This window comes from Helicoverpa armigera, chromosome 23, assembly GCF_030705265.1.
Source record: "Helicoverpa armigera isolate CAAS_96S chromosome 23, ASM3070526v1, whole genome shotgun sequence".
Taxonomy (NCBI): domain Eukaryota; kingdom Metazoa; phylum Arthropoda; class Insecta; order Lepidoptera; family Noctuidae; genus Helicoverpa; species Helicoverpa armigera.
This window is the reverse complement of record NC_087142.1, coordinates 4,316,836-4,333,197: the sequence shown is the minus strand read 5'-3', so window position 1 is coordinate 4,333,197 and position 16,362 is coordinate 4,316,836. Positions and strand designations below refer to the sequence as shown.

Sequence of the window (16,362 nt, the reverse complement as noted above, 5' to 3'; positions counted from 1 at the left end):
TAATATAACTTGAAGATATAAGAGGAAACCTAGAATCTAGGTATTAAAAAACAAGTCTTTCTTAATCACTAGGTCTAACTATTAGGTTTTGACATAGAGGTAGCATGCAAATCTGTCTACGTGCGTCATAAAATCTCATTATGTAGTGTGGGGTGTGTAATACAGTGACATTACGACATACATATTGTAAGATCTTCTATATAACTATTATATAAATATTAATAATTATTTTAAATGTATAATACATTTAAAATAATTCACCTTTTTCACATATTATTTCTAAATGATAGGCTTTAATTAACCTAGACCCAGGTCAAATTAATTCATATAAAATTATGTATGTTAAGGTCATGAATAGTCTTTATTTAACATTGCGAAAAATCACGCTAAATTAAATATGTTTTTATCGCACTTCCTTAATATAGGTACGATTGTCCAGTAGTCACATATGTAGCGTAACTGTTGTGCATAAAATCTCGAGTTCGATTCCCGGGTCAGGCCGCTTTGTGGGTTTTAGAAACTTTCCCAAAGCAGCCCGGGGTCTGGAAATGGGTGCTGTTACACCCCCGTACCTGGGAGGGAACGTAAAGCCGTCGTCCCGAAATCTACTCAGTAGCAGTAGTAATAAATCTGCGTCAGGGACAGTCAGGTGGATTTGAGAAATGTCTGACACTAGAGTTAGCTAGGTGATTAAATCATTAAACCTACAGATCACTCAGTAAGAAGAATATGCGACTTCTGAAAATATTTTTAGTCGACGGCTTCAATATAAAACTAATTCCGGACAAAACAAATGCGTAACAATATTTCCTCAAATCGTACCTGTATAAAATTGACAATTCTATCGAATGTCTCCAGATAGATCGGATTTGCTTAATACGTAAATCGCTTTATTTGTTTTGCTGTTAGGTTGTTAATTATGAAGAGAGAATCCTTAAAATATCTATACTTAAAAGATAAAAATTGAATATGTCATTTGCTGTTTCTTATTAAGAGCGAATTATGTATTGATGTTTCATTCATCACATGACGGTAGGCCAAGTTATTCATTCTCGTTCAAAATATTAACCTCAGCAAAAAAAAATTACAAACTCGTCATCTATGCGCCCTCTCGCAGACAACCATTTATTTAACGTAATAGGTTACTACTTACAGCGACATCTAGTGAAAGTTATACGAGCCAACTGCCTATAGCGGTGGTGAGTGCAAAGTTTCACTTTCCCCTCAACTGAAACCCGTTCAGCTTCGTTAAATTCACGCTAGAGGGCGCTCATTATATCTACATAATAAGTTTCTGTGTACCGTTTATTTATTTAAGCATCAGCATAGTCTTTATAATTTGACTAAATGTGTTGAAATTACATTTCTGGTATGCATGCTAATTAGCGTAACCCCTGTTACATTTACAAAATCTTTAAGAGTTAATTTCATAATCATTACGAAAGTATTTTGCGTGCAAAAGCATTGTCCATTTTTAAAAGTACTTAAAAAAACTGTCATGACCAGTTGCTATGTTTCAGGAGGAAAGTCTGTGTCTTCCAGCTGTCGTTACTCGAGATAGTCTGACGACCAGCTCTACCAAGCGTTATCGGGTTGCACAGCTTATGAAATACTTAGTTGGGAAAATGCAACGAAAATGATGCATATATAGGAAATGAGTAGAACCATCATCTGCCTAGCCTTTTCCCAAGTGTGTTGGAGTAAGCTTCCAGTCTTACGTGATGCAGGTACCAGTGCTTTACAAGGAGCGACTGGCGACCTGACCTCCTCAACTCAGTCACCCAAAAAAATACAAACAATTTTTTTTCTCTCGAACAGATATTATCATACCTAAAAACAAAACCGAAACGCATGATTAACGCTCCAACCGGATGGCCGGCCATATTGGGTCTGCGGAAATGGACCGATCTTTCCGGCACATTTGCGAATTTTATACCCAAATACATGTGCTTCAGTTCAATACCCCAGATTACTTGGAAACAATTGACCCTTTTTTCTTGTCAAAGTAAAAAGGATGAGTGCAGTTGGAGTTGGTAAAACCTCTTTTTGACAAACCTATATCGTTTGAAGTTTTGATTGGAAAACTCGAATGGAGATTTATTTAAGACCATTTTTAAGTAGGCAATATTGTGACCAGGACGTTTGGAAAGGGCTTAAGTAGAAGAGTTTTTAAGGCTTGGTACAAACAATCCGACATTCTGTATCAAAAAGGTTTGGGTTTGTTTATTTCGAAGGGTTCTTGGTTTTCCGATAATTTTATGCATGTAATAAACACGTAATATGTAATCATCTTCTATTGTTTATTTCTTAAGAAGAAATTTTGTAAAGAACTGAAAATATTACAAGAATGAAATAAAAGTATGTACTAGATCTTGAGTTTTTATATGAAAATTCTTTATCTACGTATAAATCTAGCGATAAGAAAGAAGGGATAGTAAAAATTCGTAGGTCAACCCTTTCAGATGGTCTACCCTACAGAATCTAATAGGATTGAACGTAAATAACAAATAGCTGAGGAAACTTACGACTCATGAAAGGGTCTGATATTGCGAAGATAAATAAAGCCAACAAATTCAATTTATTATTTATTTGACTAGTTCTACTTTCTTAAAAATACTGTACGAGCCCAAACTATACATATTTTATCTAAACTCCAGGATAAAAAATACATTAGAATTATCAGAATTCATTTCTTACCTACATAAGAAACACTTACATTTTTTCATTCTTACAGTTAACAAATTATTATAAATAATCCAAATTTTCTATTCAAAAGTATTGCGGAAAAAACAAAGAAAAACATTGCACATTATCCTGTGGCAACTAATTGGAAGAATTCACGGTTTTGAAATCTTATTACTAATATATTAATTAACAACAAACATTGGTATTTTGTTTAATTATTTCAACAAACTATATTACAAAGGAAAAAGAAAATGTTATAGACAATCATTAAAATAAAAATATGATAAAAATTACACAGTATTATTAGTAATTACCATGAATTTTCAGATGTGCAAAGTATTCAATAAAAAGCAAAAATAAGGAAGAAAATAAATTTTCTTGCAAATTATAAAACCATGGACAGAAAGCTACTCCAAGAAGTAAATATTAGCAGTTACTAACGCTGAACAGTGAAAAAAATATAGAAAAATATAATATAATGTGTAATCAATAACAAAATTAAAATCTTAATAAACTACATACATCACAAAATAGGTAACTTTTAATGCGCGCTTAACTTAAAACTAGAAACTATATGTATTATTTATTTAAAATGTATAAAAGTACAAAAATATTATAAAAAAATATTTTTTTACTAACTTAATTATCATCACGATACATTGATGTGGTATTTTTACTAAAACATTAATTTGTCTTTGATTTCCTACATTAATACTTAAGTATTACTTAATAATATTAAGTAAACTAACATAAAGGTTTTTATGTGAACACAGTTAAGTGATATCTACATAAAATAATTAAATATATACATAGATTAAAAAAATAATTAAAGAAAATTGTAGTCACAATAATTCTACAATATTTTTTCACTTGTTAATAGAATTACACATTTGCCCGACATAGGGAATACAACCCAATAAGAAATTATATATAACTTATTTACTATATTACATACTTATAAATTTGCTAACTAAAATTAAGTATCAGAAGCTCCAATTAGATTTTCATTGCATTAGAGAATTGTATTTCGAACGAAGTGTCTCGTACAGCGAATTTTTTAAATTGATTTTAGACGCAGTGGAAACTTACATTCGGGATAATTTTATATACTCTGCCAATAATGACTCCCAATTTTTATCTCAGATAGCATGTAAGAGCGTTTAGATTTATGATTTACACTTGAAGTAATAACTATTTGCAATTACTAAGTGTCCCATTTTCCATTTAAAGCAAATCTTCATTCTATCCCGTTTATCAAACTATTTAGATAGAACAACGAAATAATGCCATGTTATCTATATTAACATCTGGTTAGATCAAGAAGAATTTGATCGTGAAAAGATGCCAAAATGCTACCAAAGAAAACTATTCTAACGCTAGTTCTTTATTTATTTGGTCTAAACCCATCCTTACAACCTTACCTCATATTCCTTAATCTTCAGAGCCGTAGGTTTACTTAGTCATGGACTAAGTAAACCTACGCTATGCCATACTGGCCACTGTCACAGTTCCGTCTCTTGCCAAGCTGGTGACAGAGTTGAGGGGAACCAACGATGTCTCCTAGGAACACGCTGAGTAGGTAAAACTCTTTGGCCTGGTCTGGTGAGCGTTTGTATTGGCTGAAAATAAAAAATGGATTTGAATTTAGAACATTTTTTGCATGACCGACATATAAAAAGGCCCAAGTTCATCGATAACATAATAGGTACGTCAGTTTTCTTAAAACTGGTGTTTGCTAAGATTTTTTACGTTCAATTTTCCATGTTAACGGTTCTTTTAAGAAAAACGGTCATCAAAGCCGTCGGTAACATCAAAGCCATAGGTTATTGATGATGGGACACATGATATTGTTGGTCTAACTAGTACAATGTAATTACTCTAAGTAGAAAATCATGCACACATTTGCGATTTTTTGTTGTTTATTGTTGTAAAAATAATAACTACCTATATTTTGTAGATTTTTTTAAGATTTAACTGCGTATTGTATTTTGTATTTTGAATTAGAATCGACATCCACTTTTAACAGTATCTTACGTTCTACATAACTATTCAATGTAACCTGATTTAAACCTACAAAACACGCTAAAAATTCTTAAACGAAGTGACATACATTTGCACTTCACCGCTAAAAACCTTAGCAGTTAAGTGATTACCTTCGTACAAAAGTACGAGTTTACTTTTCAAGCAAAGCTGGGTTTCGCCTGAAACCGTACAAAGACACAGAATTTCAGAGAACTGAGCTTTGTAACTAAATATTGTGAAGAAAACTTTTTCTTTATGTGTAAAGTTTTTTTAAAATAAAAAAGCAGTAGGTATTTCAGAGCTCTCTTTTGTGCTCATTTACTTGTAGATGTATTTAAAGTTGGGAAATAAAAACAAACTAACTTATTATTTTCTTTGTTTTGTGTTGTGTTCTAATTTGTCCATTTTACTAAAACCTATTTTACAAGATACCTAAATTATTTATTATTATAAAATCTACAGCTTCGACCTTATGAAATCTATTGAAAAAAATTTTTTTTTTCAATGAGGAGAACATTATAATTAAGAAGACGAGTAACAAATTGTAGTAGAAGATATCAACTTCGCTTTTCTTACGATCACTCTCCCATCTCAAGTTCGCCACACAAAACAAATTGAAACCGCAAGTTATTTTGACAAATAACAGCTATTAAATCCAGAAAGATGAGATAATACGGAACTGCATCTCTTATAACAATCTCAATACACCACAAACTGACAATTGCTGACTAAAACATATGGCATTATGGACTTAAGATGAAAAGCCTAAGTGTGATATTGCAATGTAATCTAAGATGTAGGGAAACCCACTCATACCGCCTTATATTAAGACTTATTACCCTATAAATAAGGTGTATATTTGTTTGTACACTCGGATCAGTGAAAGTGTTTTGCGGTATTGCATAATAGCGGCTCACCTCGGACGACGAACGTAAAGTAGACGCTAGTCGCCCATACATTAAGATAGTGTACTCGTCTGCTTGGCCTTCATTTTATTTGGGTTAGGAAACTTATTGATAAATATTGTCAGGTTGATTTTCGATGATATGAACAAGAAACTAGAGTATTAGAGCATAAAAGAAAACTAAAACACTCATTATATTCGTGTATATTGGTATCACTTAGCGACTAGACTCATTGTAGCCTAATATTAAGTGTAGTAGTTATTTAGACTTGCAATATTATTTAACACACAACATTAAAATAGGGAAAATGTAGTGCTTGAAATTAAAATGACTATCTAAATAACCAACATTTCAAAACAATCTGCATAAATATTCACAAAAAAAAATATTCAACAAGAACGCCCCAGCATAAAATATTTCGTAATTTCCTACAATCCTCATGGTTGGGCGACTACGACGATGACCCGCGGTTGCGTACCACTATTACATCGATGTCCCACTTGAGTCCGACAGACACACTTAGCTACATTCTCATACGAAACACTCGACCACTGACCCGGTTCCGTACAATTGGACGTGCCATTGAAATTCAACTGATGAAATATTCATGGAAAAGACACCCATAATTTGACATGTCAAGGTCGGTGGAAATTGTGGGTGAATTTTAATGTATGAATTATAGATTTGGGATTCGGTAGCTGGAAATGTCTTTTGTTTGTAGGAGATTTCGGTTTGAGATGATGTGGATGTAGGAAGTACCTAATATAATATACTTCCTGAGGTGAAATTATTTGTGTAGGTAATCGAATGGTAAAAGTTCCTAATATAGATTATTCTTTAGACAAATCCTCGAATTTTGGTTGTAAAGTACCTAGTACATAGCAAAATTTATTTTACTGGTTGACTTAATGAAGTGAATATTGGTAAAAAAATGAACATTGAAACCAAACTCTTTCTGACATCCTCTTTTCATTTACCAAAAAGTTACCTACATTGTATGAGTATGTGGCCGTTTTATAAGTTTTCCAAAGTACTTCAGGAGTAAAACCTTATTATTAACGAAAGGGACATTTTTCAAGTCCACGCTACCGTTCGCATTATTACACAACTTTTCATTGTTAAAACTTCTTATGCAATAAGTATCTGCCTACTTTAAAACTAGTACAAGAACAAGGGTTAGGTTCAGATTTATTACATTACGTGAATAATCAGGATTAGCAGGTTATTCCTGATTTGGTAAACAATAACATACCGAATCGTCGAAGATTCTAGAACCATATGCTTCTGCCTACACACTTAATAATCATAACATTAGTAAAGTTAATAATATAAGAGACTTTGGTGTTATACTAGACAGTAAGCTTCTTTTTAACCAACATATTGAGCATATTGTTAAAAAAGCATCCAGTGCATTGGGTTTCATTATGAGACAGTCAGCCTGTTTTCGTTCTCTTAAACCTATAAAAATTTTATACTGTTCGTTCGTGCGAAGCCATTTAGAGTATGCATCACAAGTCTGGAACCCTCAATACGAGGTCTACAGAACTCGTATTGAGAGGGTCCAGAGGAAGTTTATGCGATATCTTGATTTTAAGGCGCAGCAGTACTCAGAAGATTACATCCATCGTTGCAAAAGGTATCACTTTCTACCTCTTTACCTGAGACGTGAAATTAATGATATATGTTTTTTACTTAATATTGCAAATGGTTCTATTGACTGTCCTGATTTTCTATCCAAATTAACACTACGTACTAATAAAGTAGAACTCCGTCAACGACCACTATTGGATATACCTTTTGCAATGACTAATTATAGACATAATTCCTTTTTCTTGAGAAGTGCTAATAAGTTTAACAAATTGGCGCGGGAACTTGATATAGACTTATTTTGTACTAAAACAAATACAGTCAGACGACTTATAGCTGACTCATTTTTTGGATAGGTAAAACTATAACGAAACATTTTTATGTATAATACATGAATCACTTGGCACGCAACATTGGATAGATACCTACTTATTGTTATCGACATGTGTCTATTATCTGTGGAGGCTTGTCATTAGCGATATGATTATTGTATATTGTAAACTATTATTGTATTAGTCTGTAAGCCTTCTTAAAATAAAATAAATAAATATTATTAGCCAAGCATATAAGTATCGTAGTATTATCTATTGTAACAATGTCAAAATAAAATACTTGGTATATTTGGCAAGTTTGATTTACCTCCCTATACTTTATATTTTCTTCTATTTTATTTAATTTGCATTCCGGGCTATTTGGTGTTCATAGATGATCTGATCAGAAACTGGTTTTAATCAATGATCTTCATGTCTCTTCCAGACGACGGGACTCCGCCGCCGGGACGGCGGGAGTGCCGTATTTTTGAGAAGCGAACGTGGGGCCGAAGCCAACACGCTGAAGCCCTTTTGAGACAACTTTAATGAAATGGTGACATAATTATTATTACCTGAAAACATCAGGCCAATCGAACTGTGGGCGGGGCTGTGCTTGGGCCCTCATCGCGTAGTGTGCGCAAACGCGTTCGAAGATGCATGCGCGCGCGCCGAACTCGCCAACGATGTATTTCTCAACCTCAGTCGCATCGAATAGCTCGGGGTCTGCAAATGTCAGCTGACGACGGTTGCGGGAGCGGTATGTCGCTGGAACAGGTTAAATGGAAAATTTATTTACAGAAAAAATATCAGCAAAGGTTCCCTTAACCTATTATGACCTAGGTAAAGGGATGAGTTAATTGATATCAAAGATTTTAGATTATTTCCTAAACCGTTGTAGTCAGATTTTTGTTATTAAAAAAACCACAGCTTTATCGTTTTTCAATCAAATAAAATATTAAGGCATACAAAATCGCTATCGTATTCCGAAACTTATAACAATACCTAACTAACAAACAGGCATAAAAAAGTCTACAAAACCCCGTTACCTCTTAAACGTTAAAAACATATGGATCAACTTCAGGATTCTATCCTAATGGGCATTGGGAGTTTGAACTATACACTAACTAAACAACTTGATACCGCTTCATGGACATTGGTCACAAATCGATGGCGTCAAAGTTGCGAGATCGGTATTCATCGGAACAGCAGACACGTAGGGCATTACAACATGCTGTATTAACTGAATGCGTGGACCATGGCACGCAGACTTCATATTATTATGAGTTCATCAGTCATCGATAGAATCGCTCCCAACACTAACCAGTCATGTGTCAACTGGATTTTCCAAGTATAATTTTAATAGGGCGTAAAACGCGTACCAACATAATAATATTACTTGCAGTTTCCCGCGGTTTCACGCGCATACAGGAGACACTACTTTTGGTATCCGGATAAAATATAGCATATGTCACTTGGGGATAGAGGACCTTCTCAAAAGTGATTAATTTTTCAAATCGGTTCAGTAGTTCAGTGCCCTTAGGGTTCAAACAAAAAACATTTAATATAAAAATAAATAACTTTATATTTTAACTAGGTGGTGCCCGCGACTTCGTCTGCGCAGGTTTAATATTTCGAACAATATGTTTACAAATTGTAGCCTATGTGTTATTCTGATGTATAAGCTATATTATTTTAAAGTTTCATTAAAATCCATTCAGTAGTTTTTGCGTGAAAGAGTAACAAACATCCATATATCCATACATACAAACTTTCGCGTTTATAATATTAGTAGGATTAAATTTAAAAAGTAGGTATTACGATTATACATTAAAAAAAATATTACGGTTACAGTATACATTAGTGCTGTTGTTACACAATAACACAGTAATATCGAAACGATAAATATCTCGATGTAATCCAAATCGAGAGAACGATAATATAAATTTAAGGAAGATACATTTAGCTCCATCACCGCCAGGAAATCGGAATCGTGTTATATAATATGATAAATGACGTTTTAATGTAATAACGATGTTCTTAATACAAAATGTAACAAATAGAACATTTATTTTGGAAAAGTGTTTTGAGAATAAACGTAGCAATGTAAGTATCTACATAGGTAAATATGTTTTGATTGGTTATTAAGTCTCCATGTTTCCACAAATTAAAGAAAAAGACGGAATCCCTAGGAATTGGATTAACACTTTATTTTCACAAAAAAGGTAAAAGCCTAGTCTTTGACATGGTAAAGTAATCCCTGCTATCTCAAAATTGGTTTGATGATAGGATGAGAATAGAGAAAACTGCGTCTGATTTTTTGGCATCACTAAAATGAAAAAAATCCTATTCATTAATATTACCTTTAATCCTAAATAGGTTGGATTAAAAGAGCCCGCATAACTTCTTATTTCATTCAATAGGACCTAGTATTTGTGACACATGTCCCAAAAATCCATTCAATTACCGAAACAAAAGTATCAGAAGTAAGTAATCTGAAGTATTTTTTATCATCTAATGACCATTAGCTAGTTAATTGCCTCTGTCTTCGTCCTAATTACTCGTGCACTTTATCTCTGCCAGCGTTCTTTTAGTTCGGTGCAAAACTTTTTCTTTCTTTCCTACACTATTTTCGAAGAAAGATAAGAAATGCTGGTATTTCAATATTTGTATGTATTTAAACCCTATACTTGAGTATGCGATTTATATAACTACTAAAGATCACTAAACATAAATGGATCTTCCTAAATATCTTATTTAAAAAATATTTTAAGTTAGAGATTTTTGGATAAAATTTGAGGACTTAATGAATACCTACCTACTTTTCTTAACGTGAAGGAAGATACTCACTTCAAGATTATAATTTCGTAAATAAATACATATTTCATTACAAAATACTACGTAAAGGATAATTTAATTCTTCTCGAACAAACCCCGATTAACCCATTTACTCACACCACATATCACTGTCAAGAACGATTTGCAATCCAGTGCAACCGGCCTAATATTCGACATAAACACGTAATACCATCTAAGTAGTTCACGTTTGATCGCTAATACAAACAGTGGCTAGACTCGTTGAGTTCCACGGTGGTTATTAATGTGACAGACTAACGCTCAAACCACGGTGATTTACGAACAAACATAAATGTATAATCTATGCATTATGCAGTTCTATGCAGAGTTTAAACCAGTTAGATGAGGATCGCAGGTGCTGAGCGATAACAAAAGAGTTTGTATATTGAAGAGGCATAAACAATGAAACATATTGGTATCATGTACGCAAACAATTGTTTGTTACATGGGACTAAAAACAAATGAAAGATGACCCGTGATAAGCCTACATTCAGCAGCTAATGACGGATGGCTATAGACTGATATCATTACGATGATAAATTAACATTAGTATGATTCTGAAGATTTGGGTGCAGGATTAGGGGGCATCATCATCTCCCGAGTCTTTCCCAACTATGTTGGGGTCGGCTTCCAGTCTAACCGGATGCAGCGACAAGGAGCGACTATCTACCTATCTGACCTCCTCAACCCTGAGTAACCCAATACAACCCGGGCAACCCAATTAGGTGACACTGCAGTTGAATGAGTAAATATTTATTTTATTTTCAGACAACATTTAGCCATAACAGTGACTAACATAATATTTACACAACAATTGTTTATTTTTCCGGGCCAAGTGCATACGTTCTTCAATTCAATGCCCTGTCTAACCAAAACAGTTATTCAAAAAACCGGCCAAGTGCGAGTCGGACTCGTGCACGAAGGGTTCCGTAAATTACAGTTAAATCAACCTATCTCAAAAACTATAAGAGATACTTTGATCAAACCAAAAATCGTTGAAAGAGTTAATTAGCATGCATCACCTCTATTTTTTTTAGAATTTTATACCCCGTAGTTATAAAAATAGAGGGGGGGGGACATACTTTTTACGACTTTGAGAGCTGATATCTCAAAAACCGTTCACTTTAAGAAAAATGTTTTTTAGAAAACTTTATATCATTTTAAAAAACCTTTCCATTGATACCCCACACCGGTATCTACATCGAAAAAAAAAATTTCATCCCTCAGTTACATGTATGGGGGGCCCCACCCCCAATTCTTTTTTTTACTATTTAGTGTCATATTTTTGTAGCGGTTCATACAACACATATTCCCATCAAATTTCATCACTGTAGTACTTATAGTTTCCGAGTAAATCGGCTGTGACAGACGGACAGACGGACAGACGGACAGACGGACATGACGAAACTATAAGGGTTCCGTTTTTGCCATTTTGGCTACGGAACCCTAAAAAGAGGTAGGTAACGCTACTGGCTTACGAATTCGGCTTTGAAATCTTTTGAGGTAGGTAAATCTGAGGGTTTTTCGTTTGACGCGGGCTCGAAAATAGAGGATTCGAAAAAGTCAAAGAGAAAGAATTATCTAAGCAGCTTAACTTGACAGCTTTGGCACTATTCCGGGGAAAACGAGACCGAAATAAACTTAGTAATTAATTGAAGTGAAAATACGGTTTTCAGAGCTCTTTGAAGTGTGTTTGTGAGCGTTACTTTTTAATTTCAGGGGCTTTGCTCTATGTCGTATCTACGCAAGATTAATTTCTATTAAAGTCGACAATAGTAGCAAAGTCACACTTTAGCGAACTGTTAGGATTCTATTGTTTTATCTGTGTAGAAATATATGATATGAACCTTTACTTATTGCATTTTATTGTTGCTGACTTATCTCATACTGACTGAGCTACATTCTTTCGAAATGGGAAACACAATGCGAGCTTCATTTTTAAAGAAGTGGTAAAAAATGGAATGTCCTGGTGAAATGCTGTACTGCATTTATCATGGTGCAAGTTGCAGTGGGGTGCAATATATCTGCCTCCCGTCACAACGTGTATACGTGTGAATAACTGCTTCGTACACAGTATTTTTTATTTTATTTACGAAAAGTACTGGAATCTAAAATAGCGCATTCATTTTTTATTCTAAGCCACGGAGGCAAGAAAAATAATATAAGGCGGACAGGTCAGACGCCTTCTTGTAAGTCAAAAACGTATGGTAGGCTTTACCAAAACGATCAGTTACTAGTTAACTAACGAAGCGTTCGGGATCTGTCAAAGATTGGTCTGGATTGATTAGTGATTTGGATTCCTCGTCTACCGAATACCCGTATTTTGGCGACGGTTCATTATTAGGAGATCTTCCAATACGATATTTTCGCTCTCCATATTCTAAACGTTCATTTTGTGAAATCAATGATGTGTCGTATATTTGTTAACATTCGATACGCTTTAAATTTTAACTGGATTTATTTCGGGATCACCGTGAAAATCATTTCGCAGGCTCACTTTTCAAATTGGATATTGTGCTCAAGGTAATTGTTTTATTAAAATTTAAAGGCTCAATGATTTTACTCGTGTAGTCGTGATAAAATGAAAATGCTTCCCGGTAAAATAATAAAAAACATTTTTGGATGCGTATAAAATATTGAATATTTATGACCTAATTACGTAAATTCATGTGACATCGGGTCAAAGATTAATATTGTTTAGAATTTTAAGAGTTTGTGTGTTTAGGTGCACGCGCTAATCTCACAAGTCCGATAACATCTTTCAGTGTTAGGTACTGAATCCATTTGTCTGTAGGTTCTTTGACTATATGTTCGTTTTTAACCGGGATTGCAGAGTAGCACCGGTGTAATATCCAGGGGATGCGGCCGAAGGCGCCAGTTGAAGCTAGTTGTATGATCTTAAAACACTTACCTGGACTTAATGAATAAGAAAATTTCTTCAAGAAATTCGTCAATTTCACACTCGCTACAATAAAAGGAAAGCCTACTAACTGCACTGGTAACTCAAAATTACTCTCTTGAGAACGCACATCATCGCAAATATTAACCAAAAACAGTGCTAACAGTAATATAAACGTTAGTCCACTGCACTTCATTTTCAAAAACTAATTCAAATTAAAAACACGTCAAAAAGTAAACAAGGAGAACGATCCGCGCCAAAACGCGACAACAGAATAAAAATATTTTCAAAATTTAAATTTCGAACGTTTGTTTCTTCACTCGCGGTGACCGCGGTCTATGGGTATGCTCAACTAGCCAGTACTACGGTTGAGATTGCACTGCAAAAGCTCTCGGTACGTGAGAAGGAACGCAAACACGTTCTCTTTGGTATAGTTTATGTAATGATTTTGTAGGTCAATCAATCTTAATTCACGTTACACTAATCGCGTTAATATTATATTGCGGAATGTTTTGGTATTTTAGTAGGATAAGGTATTTTTTTGTAATTAGACACGATTACTATAGGTATATTTAATAGTTACTTTTGAGAAAATGGTAATATTAATTAGAAAGACGTTAAAGAGTTGGATACCTAATAGATTTCTGTCTCTTGCTTGAAATGAAAATTTTATTACTTACCTACATCTCGATTTATCAAAAATCATTTATTGAGCTAAACATATATTTTCTTTGATTATTTACTACTATTTAGATTAGATTAGATACTATTTCTATATATATACTATTTCTCTGGAAGTACTTATCTATATTTAAAAATATACATTAATATTATACTTATAGTCCATTTTTCGAGGTAGAGACTTGAAGTATAAAGTGTGTGAAGGTTTTGATATAAAAATGTCTAATAAGAACCTGTCCCCAGCACTACTAAGATTACAAAAGTGCTAATAAGTAAGTGCATGACATTGGTACAATATTTTATCCAAAAAGTTCCAGACACAGTCCTCAAACAGGCTTCTACATTATTTTCAAAAAATATAGGTTTTCCATCTATAAGTACATCATTCATTATTTCTTAACCTTTCGATGTTCCCGGACATTAAAAAACTTTACCAATAATTTCGACAAAAGGTCAGGGTCACCGTTAGGCCAAGGTTACCTTCCCCGAAAATATAATATACAGTAATTATTTTACATACAATAAGATAAGACATAAACATTTACCTGGACTCAAGGCGTAAGACAGTTTCTTCACGAAATTAGTTAGTCGGACTGCTACTATAATAAATGGGAATCCGACTAACTGCACTGGTAATTCAAATGTAGATTCTTGAGTCGATCCTTCCATTAAGCAATCGAATAATAACAATAGCAAAACAGTCCAGATATAACACACTTTTAGTAACTGCATTTTTGTCTATGACTTTGTTACTGCAAATTCTTAATTCAAATTGAATATGTCACTGTTAATTCTAAATTCAAATTGATTTTTAAAATCAATTTCACACACGAAGGTTTTAATAAAAAAGGTTTTAGTGTCCAATCAAGTATCACGGTTTAGTTCTAGTGGTATTGTATAACCCGGCGACCTTACTGGATTACTGCGTATAACTGACCGTGTCCAACGGGCGGCCACCTAGTTAGGGTTATTATTTCGTAACATTGTAATCAATGCAGTTCAGTCACATTACTAATCATTGCTCATAATATTTTAATGACAGTTGCTAACTAGTTTCGATTATTTCGTAAAATGTATGCAATTTAAGAAGACTCTAAATCAGGAATTTGTACTACGTATCACTTTTCTTCCTTTAGACTTTTCTTCCTAAAATCGGAAAGTTTTATATCGATGAATAATATTTACATTTTGAATAAAACTCAACCGAAATATATATTTTTCGTCTGGTTGCCAAGTTTGTTGCAATCTCATGAGTTACCCAAAATTGCCTTGGATTTTGAACAATCATTATGCTTGAGCAATACATTTTGCGAAATTTGAGTGCCACGACACTGCGTGCTTATAGCAGGTGGAAGTGGCGTAATGTGTATCTAAATTGAATTTTATTATGTCCTTAAAAAAACTGGGAGTTCCTTTGAATTTCGCAACGATAACGGAAATTCTTGCTTCATTGACCGAGAATCGAACTCGCTACATTATAAAGGCAACACCAAATATGTCCCTCTAATAATATGTAAAAAAATTTAAAACAAAAGCGGCCTAATGTATTTTCCAAACAATAATCCGTCATTAGGATGTATAACAACGAACATAGACAAAATATAGGACATAACACCAGTACTAAAATAAATTAAGAAAACTAATAAACAACTAAAAAGACACACACATTAGCCATTAGATCTACAAGAAAAAAAAACATGACACGCAGTGTTGCAACCTTATCGATACATTCGAATTCCGAATATATTTTTCGTAAAAAATCTAGTTCACAGGAGCAAAGATTGAAAGTGACTGCACACACGTTCCGATTTACGATTCGTCATAGACTTTACCGCGCGGGAACCACACTAAAACTGCAGTAGTATAAGATAGATCTATGCTTACCCCTCCCGACCTACACTAATAGTTGTTAGCATTATGCAACGGAACGCATGTACTTGAAAGTAATGAAGGTTGATAAAATTGAGCGATTAAACGCAACCTAGTATTACGCTACTTAGTTAATATTTTTAGCTGCATGCAACCTAAAAGTTATTAAGTTTCAAATAGTCTTCGCTAGTTGCATTGCAGGTTATCTATGAATGAATAGTAATATAGAGATCCGATCAAAATAATCGTAGTTAGGATTCCTACAACGATTCCATTGCTTATGAAGTTCAATTAATTAAGATTTAACCACCATATTTCGGTTTTGACAACTGGTATCAGAAATTGTTCTAAAAATTATATTTTTTTCTATATACCTCTTGCTTTTAAACCGTTTATTTAATAATACTTGGTCTCAAAGCACCAGTTACCCTTAAAATGCATCAAAATTTCTTCTATTCTTAGAAATCTCAAATGCTACCGTTAATATTTTTTATTTATTAGCAGAGCCTATGCCTATATCTAAAATAAGTTAACGCCCTACCCTGTCATA

The 16,362-nt window shown here is 33.6% G+C and overlaps 2 protein-coding genes across 5 annotated transcripts in view; one reads left to right on the top strand and one right to left on the bottom strand.

The window, feature by feature from the left end:
* Nucleotides 1-16,362, top strand: part of LOC110377229 (annexin B9) — a 367,919-nt gene that overhangs the window by 212,923 nt on the left and 138,634 nt on the right. The window lies entirely within an intron of this gene.
* On the bottom strand, nucleotides 2,589-15,772 carry LOC110377208 (uncharacterized). 3 transcript variants are annotated; one of them, XM_064040887.1, is made up of 4 exons: nucleotides 15,661-15,772; nucleotides 14,489-14,900; nucleotides 8,083-8,275; nucleotides 2,589-4,304 (listed from the first exon to the last, which is right to left on the bottom strand). In XM_064040887.1, the coding sequence occupies exons 2-4, from the start codon at nucleotides 14,673-14,675 to the stop codon at nucleotides 4,163-4,165; spliced, it is 522 nt and encodes a 173-aa protein (XP_063896957.1). In that variant the 5' UTR covers nucleotides 14,676-14,900; nucleotides 15,661-15,772; the 3' UTR covers nucleotides 2,589-4,162. The 3 variants fall into 3 exon arrangements, with proteins under 3 accessions (XP_063896957.1, XP_021191674.1, XP_021191675.3); XM_021335999.3 differs by lacking the exon at nucleotides 15,661-15,772 and having other exon boundaries at nucleotides 14,489-14,976; XM_021336000.3 differs by lacking the exons at nucleotides 14,489-14,900; nucleotides 15,661-15,772 and adding an exon at nucleotides 13,275-13,639 and having other exon boundaries at nucleotides 3,262-4,304.